Source organism: Barbus barbus (assembly GCF_936440315.1).
Source record: "Barbus barbus genome assembly, chromosome: 17".
NCBI classification, from domain to species: Eukaryota; Metazoa; Chordata; class Actinopteri; order Cypriniformes; family Cyprinidae; genus Barbus; species Barbus barbus.
The window spans coordinates 2,387,916-2,398,392 of record NC_136745.1 but is presented as its reverse complement, the minus strand read 5'-3'; the positions used below and the strand labels follow the sequence as shown (position 1 = coordinate 2,398,392).

The 10,477-nt window shown below is 40.0% G+C and overlaps 2 protein-coding genes across 3 annotated transcripts; one reads left to right on the top strand and one right to left on the bottom strand.

The window, feature by feature from the left end:
* Window positions 1-238: 238 nt before the first annotated feature.
* Window positions 239-6,019, bottom strand: LOC306883108 (uncharacterized protein). The gene is made up of 9 exons (XM_079438206.1): window positions 5,951-6,019; window positions 5,444-5,557; window positions 2,208-3,884; window positions 2,009-2,108; window positions 1,498-1,646; window positions 1,301-1,413; window positions 1,129-1,218; window positions 929-1,051; window positions 239-828 (listed from the first exon to the last, which is right to left on the bottom strand). Exons 1-9 carry the CDS (start codon window positions 6,003-6,005, stop codon window positions 607-609), a joined length of 2,643 nt encoding a protein of 880 aa, XP_079294332.1. The 5' UTR covers window positions 6,006-6,019; the 3' UTR covers window positions 239-606.
* Window positions 6,020-6,917: 898 nt separating this feature from the next.
* On the top strand, window positions 6,918-9,765 carry LOC306883221 (glutamine amidotransferase-like class 1 domain-containing protein 3, mitochondrial). Of its 2 annotated transcripts, XM_079438339.1 has the most exons (5): window positions 6,932-6,990; window positions 7,434-7,543; window positions 7,817-7,988; window positions 9,056-9,257; window positions 9,369-9,765. In XM_079438339.1, exons 2-5 carry the CDS (start codon window positions 7,436-7,438, stop codon window positions 9,559-9,561), a joined length of 675 nt encoding a protein of 224 aa, XP_079294465.1. In that variant the 5' UTR covers window positions 6,932-6,990; window positions 7,434-7,435; the 3' UTR covers window positions 9,562-9,765. The 2 variants fall into 2 exon arrangements, with proteins under 2 accessions (XP_079294466.1, XP_079294465.1); XM_079438340.1 differs by having other exon boundaries at window positions 6,918-7,543.
* Window positions 9,766-10,477: the final 712 nt, after the last annotated feature.

Below are 10,477 nucleotides of genomic sequence, written 5' to 3'. Positions count from 1 at the left end.
GGTGGCACTAGAGGGTTCGAGGGGGACACCCTAATGTTGGCTGCAGGACTTTTTAGACCCGTCCCACTCCAACATTTTACTTTGGCTGTTATTTGACTTTGGCTGTTATTGAACAATCATTGTTACACACTTTCAGTGCTTGTTAATTAATTGTTAATTAGGGTTAATGCTGTATCTATAATAAGCGTTCAGTCAATGGCTTTTTACCATTCTCTGCATGATTGTGAATGGATTTATTCAGTCAGGACTCCGTATTTATTACATTTTTAATATTTTATACAAGTCTACAGTATATTACAGATATAAAACAACATGTTGACAAATGAATAATGAATGTTACATTATAATATTTCATGAAATTAATAAATAAGTAGAAAAGGGTTTAAAATGACTAGTAAAATAATGATAACCACACTCATTCGGTAAAGAGCACGCAGAAATTAAACAACACATTAATATTGTCTATTTGCAATATTTAGGCCTATTACCATCTTTATTCATTCATATAATTGTAATTTCATTGTTTCCTGGCCCATTTGTCCAAAACATCTGATGTTAACACTAAAAGGCTGTACAATACATGTTGAACAACTAAAATGGCAGTGTCTATAAAGACTTGTCCTCCTCTTCCTGATGGTCATGTTGGCTGCGGTCCAGAGAGCTCTGTGAGTCAGCCGAGGAATTTCGACCAGAGTCTGTCTGAGTCTCTGACAAGTTTGTCTGAGAGACTGTGAGATGCCTGTGAGGATCTGCAACATCCGTCTCAAAAGCTGCATTCGTCTGACCATGCGTGTGCTTCTTCTGAATCTCCTCAAAGATCTGAAGAACCTTGAGAAAATCACAACAAAACAGATTTGCCATTAACTTCAGACAGCTGCATAAGTTTTCGAAATAACAGGACATGCGTGCTGGAATGATCACTAGTTACCTTAGATTTAGGAATAAGCCCGACACAGAAAAAGCCAACCTGGCCATTCTCAATTTTGGTGCAGTCTACCACTGTGGAGGCGATGTTCTCTGGCGACGGCCCATCACACAGCACCCCATCTACCTGCAGGATAATATGACATTTAAGTCACCCAATAGGCAATACCTATGCATTTTCAAACAAATAAACCACCTCCGTACCTTGTCACCAAGTTTTGCATAAACTTGGTTATGATGGGTAGTATCTGCTTCACCGGTGGGATTAGCAGAGGTGACCGCAATGGGACCCACCTAGTCAAACAGAAACGCATGGTTTATACAGTAAAGTTCAATGATAAAGAGCATTTCTACGAGCAAACATGACAACCCATACCGCATTAATGAGGTGTGTAGCAACAGTACAGTCTGGGTTTCTTATGGCAATGCTCTGTGGTGTGCCGATGTATTTGGATGAGTCGCCCAAACCAAAGAATTCCATCCATGGAGCTACAAATAAATGGAGAAGTCTGGGTTAAATTTGACAAAATTTGCTACACATGTCAAGTACAATGTGAATATCACATTACCCACCTCTAGCTATAACTAAGCTAATGGAAGACGGCCAAGCAGCTTCCATAAAGTCCCAAAGGAGAGGGCTGATCTGGTCCCTGACTGGCTCCAACTGCCTTATAGATGAAATCCATAAGGACATGGGTCGTTCTTTTGCCTGTTTCTTTACCCTATAGAGGTGTGATTGCATGGTTAGGAGACACTGGTGGAGCAGAAACCAAATACTTTTTGGTCACACTTTTGTTTGGGGACCAAACTAGCTATTCACAATGACTTTTTCCTCTATAAACTCTTAATTACTGCTTGTTAATAGTTCGTATAGTAGTTATTAAGTTTCGGTATTATGGAGGATTAAGGGATCTAAAATATGGTCACGCAGAACAAGACATTAATATGTGCTTTATAAGTATTAATAAACAGCCAATGTATGAGTAATATGCATGTTAATAAGCAACTAGTTAATAGTGAGACTTGGTCCCTAAACTAAAGTGTTACCGATTTACTTTAAATATAAGTGAGGAAGGTAACTGACCTATATGCCTTTTCAACAGCCTGAGGGCGATTGCAAGCTGCTACAAGCACATAGACGGTGTCTGTGGGCATTCCACATATGCCCCCATTCTTCATGATCTCTGCAATAAAAGAAAGGAATGTATATTGGTATAGACACATATGCACTCATGTATACACCACTACATAGCAAATTTTTCACTTTTGCTAAAGTGACTCACCTGCAATTTGCTGAACAGATGCGGACTTCCTGGCTGGAAGGTGAGGGCAGCTGTCTTTGCCTCCTCCAAAGCCACTCAACTTGATAAAAGGATCACCGAAAGGCATTTGTGGGCTTTTAAAGGTGCAGTTGAAAATGCTGGCCAGGAACATGTAGAAGCTGACCAGCCCGAGGATAATGGTCACGCCGATATCGTAGCCATAAGGCAGTGCGCCTACTGCATCCAGTAAGAAGCTAATGAGGATGAGTTGGAAGGTGAAGGTATAGATGAACCAGGCTTTGTTGAGAAACAAGGCCCCTGCTGTCACTAACACATTGACGAGCATGAAACCGATGATCCCCACAGCCAGGTGCAGGCCTCGCACATCTCCATAGAGGCCTCCGAAGCGCGTCAGTCCCCACACTGTCCACATGATACCATAAAGGACGAAAGTTGTACTCTCTAGGGTCTTTCCTCGAGCAAAGGCAACAGAGCCACATATCAGGTGCAGCACACCACCGGAAACCACCGCCCAAGGCAGGATCAGAATGGCCAAGGGGTTTCCGCTAGAAAGCGAGGCTGTAATCGAAAATGCGGCCAGGACACTGCAGCCGTGGCCAAGCACCTCGGCATCAGCATATTTAGAGTAGCCCAGATAGGGAGCATGTAGCTCTTTGCTATTGGCTTGCAAGACAAATCTATTACTGCGGGCCAACAGGTTCTTAAGGAAACCTGCACCTGTAGGTATCTTGTTCGAGGAAGCCATGTTATAAAGGGTTATAAAGAGCACAAAAGCAGAGGCAATGAATATGGCGGCCTGTACGCCTTGTGTTCCCCTCTGAAAAAAGCTTTGGGGTTCGGATGCAATTGCAATACAGTATGTCACAAAAAACAGCTGGTAGATGGTGCTCACAAACCCTCCCTGCAAGTTAAACAAGGCTAGGATGAAAAACAACACTGAGAATACAACTGGAAACGGCACTGGGGAATAGGGCACTTGGCTTGTGAAGTGCACCACTAGCGCCGTGTAGCCTTCAGTGAACCGCAGGATGGATGTGAAGCCATAGAAAGTGGCTGCCAGGGTGTCCATAGATCTGTAGCTCTTAACACACACACCCAGCTGGAAGACGCCAGCGGTCCACAGCCACGGCACATGGCCAGAGAAGAGCTTAGGGACAACACCAAGCAGAGGACAAGCTAGCACACTAGCTGACAACAAGTTCATGATTACTCCGACTGTCACAACATCATTAGCATCGTGACTTTGCCTTGGTTTCACGCTATCTTTGTTGAATGTTCCGGGGAGCTGAATCTTTTTCTGTGTGATGTACGATAACAACCGGCCGCTTCCAAAGTAAGCGCCCACAAAACACACCATGAGGTAGCAGACGGCGGTGGCCCCCTGTCCAAAGGCTGAATCTGCCAGACCTGCGATCTGGTGGGCGCACGCTAGACATATGCACAGGGCGATGAATGAGAGGACAACCTCATGGCATAAAATAGCCACGATGCAGATAACAAGCAGTGCCAGTGTGAAAGCTGCAAGGCCTGGCACCATGGCATCTCTCAGCCCTCTGCTGTCATTTATTATGTTTTCGCCTGCAAGTATGTGCACTAAACCTGAACCGCACCATAGGGCCGACACTGTCAGACACAGACTACCAAAGAGTACATTGTGGGACTGGCTGCGTCGAACACCTGGATAAAAGGACAGTGAGATAAAGAATGAAGAACTGAAGAGAAAGTTTTACATGGTATTGTTTTTAAAATAAAGTTTATTTATATATTCAAAGTTAGACGGGATAAAAAGAGTTCAAAGGTGAAATGTGTAATTTCTGAAAAACAAAACACAAACAAAAAAACTCTTTAACACTTTATTTTAGGGTCTCTTAACTAGTTGTTTATTAGCATGCATATTACTAGAATATTAGCCATTTATTAGTACTAACTAAGCACATATAAATGACTCATTTAACAAAACCTTATTCTACATCCCTAATCCGACCCAATACCTAAACTTAACAACTACCTTAAGCCGGGCTCACACTGTGCGATTTTTAATAATCTTTTGCGATTGCTGCTTGTCACACTGTACGAACATGATCCCCATGTCAGACTGTAGGATCTCAGTTGTCTTAATGTCAGACTGTACGACAGTCAAGACGCGATAAAAACGGACGTACTCAAGAAGACTTGTCCGGAGTTTAACGTCATCAATACGTGACCCGCGTTCTCTCGCTATAATGGTAGCTAGCAAACAACAGCAACGTGTAGCGTTAGTTTTATTAATTACATGCCTTGATGTTAAAAAAAACATCAAGGCATGTAATTAGTCAAGTCATGGCTGGGCAAAAGAGGACTTTATGGACGTCCAGTTCTACAGAGCGAACTTGAGGTAATTTTGTTATTCGAGTTTAAACATCCTGCCCCTTAATAAATAAACTTTAAGTAAACTTTACTTTGTACATATATTGTTTTTACAAATAATGAATGGTTTGAAGTTGTCGCGCTAATTGCGTCATCAAGTTCAGTGCTCCTATTGGTTCTTGGTTTGACGGTCGTCGTAGGAGATGTCACACTGCAGGAAAGTGTCTGAAATCTTCTGACACTGCCAGAATTTAATCGGAGGAAAAAAATGATCGCAACGGCCATTAATCGGCTGTCGGTGAACATGTCAAACCAGCGATCTAGACAACCGATTTTAGCCTAGGATTTTCAAAACTTGTCTCAGACGACCAAATCGTGGCCAAAATCGCACAGTGTGAGCCGGGCTTTACTAACTATTAATAAGCATTACCAAAAACTTCCTTGTCTCCAATTAGTCAGACAAACAAGTAGCTCCGCCCCAAACCCAAGACATTTAAAGAGCCAACTGCTGTCATGTCAGTGTGCTCAAAAACAGCAATGTTTTGATAGTGTCACAGTGCCACACTGTTGATGCTTTTCTTAAAAATCAATCTACAATTAGTTTACTTTGAGCTTCAAGTCTACATGTACTACATTTGTAATATTTAAAACTGTATATAGTGACATTAGTTAATGAATTATTAAATGAAAACCAAAAAAGTTACTTTTTTTCCATTTCTCCATTTGACACTCCATTTGACTTTTATTAAGACAATACGACTATAACACACACACAACCTTTTGATCAAATTGTAAGTAAAAAAAAAAAAAAAAACAGTGAATGTGATTTGCATTTCCGTGTGCAATATACTATGAGTGTTTTTTATAGTCTAATAATGTGTAACACATACCTGAATAGGCCAGCAGAGCAGCGAATATGAGCAGCAGAACACCTAGAGCTGTGTTTGTGATCAGAGCTTCGTCTGGGGAGCTCGCATAGTTGTTCACCAGAAGCAACAAACAACCTATTCACAAGCCATTATTATTATTATTATTAGCCTATGAGCATACTGTCTTCTTTTAGGAGGAAAAAGATTACCAGTGATGAACAGAATCAATCAAGATTTACATCTGAACTGTTTTCACATCAGCGGTGTATAGTACACACTGGCGTTAGGCAAATAATAAATAATCCGTAAATAAGTCAAATATTAAAAATGATTAAAATCACAGGTTTTAATATTACAATTCGCCTATTAATAAACATTTACAATACAATTCGTAATGCAAAGCCTTTTTAATTTAGACATTTCTTGCTAAAAGTTTTATTATTTAGAGTTAATCACTTAATTACTCGCCAGTAAATAATTTGTAAGATCTAAAATATATATATTTTTCTTCTGTTTTCTGCCACCTACCCCCAGAAATGCCCAGAACTCCGATGGATAAATGCAGTGATTCAGACTCCGCCATCCTCAGTCAGACGCGCTCTCCTCGCGCGCGCGCTCTGCTTTATACACACCGCCGCGTGACGTCATGCACCGTGACGTCATACACGCGCTCACAAAATCCCTTTATTTCCTTTTATCCTGGAGTTTCCTCATCCTTTATACCACTGCTGGAAAATTACTACAATTCTTCTAATACAAAACAATTCAATCATATAACTTTTATTTATTCAAACCTTTGCTCCTAAGTAATTCATATAGAACCTATTTTAGCCTATTTTTGTTTAAATAAATTTAAACGTAAATTGTATATACATAAAATGTAAATTTTGTATGAATGCAGATTTTTATAATTTTTTTAATAGCAGAAACACGTTTCAAAAACATTTCTTTTTTTTTTTTTTACATTTAGTTACATTAAATTAATCACTATATATTGATTTAAAATGAATTAATGAAACAATAAATATAGAACTCAAAATTAAGATAAGTATTATGGAACTTTGTGGTTGTCAGATGATAATGGAATATCTTCATAATTAATGTGAAAAACCACACCTGTGGTGGGAACTCTACAAGGACACCTGTGTGAATCTGAGGAGAACTGATGCAGCAAAAAAAAAAAAAACACTGAAAAACTTGTGCTGCGTTTATGCATTTGCTATGCTTATCAAATAAAGATATATAGGCCACTAAAGTTTATAACCTAATATAATCACTCTAGAGTTCGTCACACTGCTCTCTTTCATACATGCAGCTTTGTTACAGCACGGTTAATATGCCACCAATATAAACACAGGTGAACTCAGAAAGAAATAAACTGTAGGTATGACTAAGCACAGTCTATCCGGGAAAACAGAGAATAGATTCATTTTCCTTCCTGGAACACACCTTCATGGGAGGGACTGCTGCACCCGGCCCAATATAAGCAGCACCCAAGTGTGTGGTGACAGAAACACTCAGGAAGAAACACACTTCACTGCTCAGCTCAGCTCAGCTCTCTTAACAAGGTAGGCTGCTGCACTGCTTTAAACGACTGCAATTCTAGATTTAATAAAAACTTTAAGATTGTTGATAATATAAACATCTTATATTTTAACAGCAGGCTATTTTCTGTTTTACAGTTCTGCTATTTCTTAAGGTTGTTGTTTAATGCTACTTCAAAATATTAATCAACATTGTATAATAAAGAAGAATTCCCTGAATTCAGTTTCTGTTGAATGCGTGTTGACTCCGTGGAAACTGATCCTGTGTTACCTGGGCAAGATCTCTAGGGAGCGAGTGCTATGTAAATATTTAATTCAGCCTGTGTGTAAGTGATTGCCACCTGTTGCATACTTGCGATATCTTTTCTCAGTGCCAAGAAGGGCCACTGACCGTTCGAATGCATATGTGCATAAAGGCCGGGTTTAAGAGTTGATTTGTGTGTGTGTGTGTGTGTGTTGCGCCGCAGGCATGGCAAAGCGCGTGGCGGTGATTCTGTCCGGCTGCGGGGTGTATGACGGCACAGAGGTTCACGAGGCGTCTGCTGTGATGGTGCACCTCAGCCGAGCAGGTGCCAAGGTAAAGCTACACAGAGCTTAAACTAGTTTGGAAAATAACATTCTGAAAATCTGGGGTTTCTTTAAACCTTGAAATAAGCATGTAATAAGCGTGTAATGAAAATGAAAGCGAGACTGATCATATCACATCTTGCATATCATCGCGCTTTTGTTGATTTTGATTGTCCTCATTTGTAAGGGTCTTTGGATAAAAGCGTCTGGTAAATGTCTAAATGTAAATGTAACGTGCAGGCGTTGCAGCTCAGTCTTAAATGCAGCTGGCTTTGCTTTGCAGGTCCAGATGTTTGCGCCTGATGTTGAGATGATGCATGTGGTGAACCACTGTGAAGGAAAGCCCGGGACGGACACGAGGAACGTGCTACAGGAGAGCGCGCGCATCGCCCGCGGTGACGTCACAGACCTGGTCAAGCTGGATGTCGGCGCCTTTGATGCGCTCATCATTCCAGGTGATTAAAGACCCGTCCCGCCCACAGCATGACGGAGAACTAACTAGAGAATAGAACGATAACTGCAGACGATCAGGTTCTGTGCGTGCGTGCGTGCCGGCTGGAGTTCTGACTAATGATGATGAATGTAATGTAATAACGATTATATCATTATATCATTACAATTAGCGTCCTTGATATGAATGGGCCTCAAGTGTTAAAATTCAGATCCCTTGGGTAAGTGAAAACAACCTGCCATCCATAATGTAAGGTGCACGTGTTTTTACTATTTGTTTATTTATTTTTTTACCTAAAAAAACTGCCAGCATTTAGAAATAAAAGGCCATTCTCTACCCTCTGATTTAAAAATTGTTTAAATGGGGGAGTCTATTTTAAGACTTGTAAACACCTACTTCTGTGATTGGAAAGCATATGAAATAGGGAAAACTTTTTTTGACTAAATTTATATTATTACAGCTTCCAAGATTGCTTAGTCTTGAAAAGTGTTAATTATATCAATATATAGGGGTTCCGGTTCATGGTTTACATAGGCCTATTACTCACAGGAACAGTGTAAACTGTTTAGTCACTGGCTTGATTTACTGACGCATAAAGAGCAATAAACCATTTTGCGGCATGAACCTCTGACTGTACATCAGGTCTCACATATCAAAAACCACTGATCACACATTAGGCATTAGAACTGACACACTTACATGTTGCTGCGTTAATGTCCGTAAAAGTCTGTTTCCAAAGCTTGTGTAAACAGCCGCTTTCCTAACATTACGATCCGATGGAAGATAATGTTGTTGTTTTTTTAGTCCAGTGATCGCGTTCTTAGTTTTTCCTCTGTCTGTCACTTTAATAACACATCCAAAAAAGGATGACTAACTTGTAAGATAGTCTAAGCAACCGACCGTGTCAGTAAAAGCTGTTTTTGGACTAACAAGGAAGTTCTGAGTTCAGAAACTGACAATATTTTTTATTAATAGTATAATGACATCTTAAATGTTAAACAATCAAGGGAAATCTGATTTCTTACTTCATGATCTCTTTAATATTAAATTAGCTCTTAATGTGCCATACAGGTGGTTTTGGAGTGGCTAAAAACCTGAGCGACTGGGCCACCAAAGGCAAGGAGTACTCAGTCAAACCTGAGGTTGAGAAGGTCATTAAAGCTTTCCATCAGGCCAAGAAACCCATGGGCATGTGCTGCATCTCTCCTGTGCTGGCAGCCAAAGCTATTCCCGGCTGTGAGCTGACCGTGGGCCATGACTCGGAGTGTGAGAAGTGAGTCTGGGCAGGTTTATGCACTACAGTCATTAAAACTGGTGATGATGATGTTAAAGGTTGAGAGGTGCTTTGATTCTGAACTCAGTGTTGTCTTTCTTGTGCTCGCAGATGGCCGTACGCTCAAGTGGCTCAAGCCATGGCTGAACTGGGCTGCAAACACTTGAACAAGAACGTGGGCGAGGTGCACATCGACCGCAAGAACAAACTGGTGACCACGAGTGCGTTCATGTGCAACACTGCCATCCATGAGGTCTTTGATGGTCTGGGTGTCATGGTCAAGGAAGTTCTCAAACTAGCCTAACTTTGTCATTTCACTGTCTGAATATTTTTACATAAAATACCAATATTTATTTATAAACGAATAATGATGTTGTCCTTGAAACCCAGAAAAAGAATGAGACCAGTTCATTTTCAGTAAAACAGGGCAGACATACTGTCAGTGTTTGTGTTTTTGTGGTAGTCTATTATCAATAAAATTGAACTGATTTTAAACATTTCCTCATTCATTGATGTGTTAATGTGTGTTATTCATATCATTATAGACGAGCTCAAAAAGTAGTATTTTAACCTTTATTTTACACTTTTCATTAAGACTGGCAACTCACAACCCCAAACTCTGGCAACACTAAATTGGATTTGATTGGAATAAAAAATTAATTTAATGTAGAAAACACACTTTTTTTCACTTATATAAATCATATCAATGTACAATGTAAAAAAGTAAACAAAATACAAGGAGGCAAAAGTGCAATAGATTATTGGTTAAATCTGGAACACTAAAATGTAACGTCAAATAAGTGTAATCATGTTAGACAAGAACCTTTTGAGCACAAAATCAGTGGTTTCAAAACTGCACAGATTGCAGTTAATTGATAAAATACATGCACAAATAATAATAACAATAATTGTGGGAAGTGTAGAGGACCCTGCTTAGAATGACTTCAGCACATCTGCGACCGCAGGACATCACTAGTTTCTTACACTGCTCTGGTGTGATCTTGATTCATTCTTCTTCCACTCAGTTCGCTGACTGAGTTTCATAGCCGTAACTTTGTCACCAAGGATTTTCCAGAGATTTTAAATCAGACTTAGATCAGGGCTCGTATTCACGAAACGTTGTATCTTATCACTAAGAGTTCTCCTAAATAGCAGTAAAAGTTTTTAGCTAAGAGTTTTCTCTTAAAACCTATTCACAAAGCTGCTGAGACAAACTTGTA

Excerpts from the sequence above, each read along its gene's own strand:
- LOC306883108 (XM_079438206.1), bottom strand. The coding sequence starts at position 6,005 with ATGGCGGAGTCTGAATCACTGCATTTATCCATCGGAGTTCTGGGCATT. Across the intron at positions 1,414-1,497 it reads TAGCTTAGTTATAGCTAGAG|CTCCATGGATGGAATTCTTT; the intron begins GTGGGTAATGTG and ends ATTTATTTGTAG. Across the intron at positions 1,052-1,128 it reads ATGCAAAACTTGGTGACAAG|GTAGATGGGGTGCTGTGTGA; the intron begins GTACGGAGGTGG and ends ATTATCCTGCAG.
- LOC306883221 (XM_079438340.1), top strand. The coding sequence starts at position 7,436 with ATGGCAAAGCGCGTGGCGGTGATTCTGTCCGGCTGCGGGGTGTATGAC. Across the intron at positions 7,544-7,816 it reads TCAGCCGAGCAGGTGCCAAG|GTCCAGATGTTTGCGCCTGA; the intron begins GTAAAGCTACAC and ends TTTGCTTTGCAG. Across the intron at positions 9,258-9,368 it reads CATGACTCGGAGTGTGAGAA|ATGGCCGTACGCTCAAGTGG; the intron begins GTGAGTCTGGGC and ends TTGTGCTCGCAG.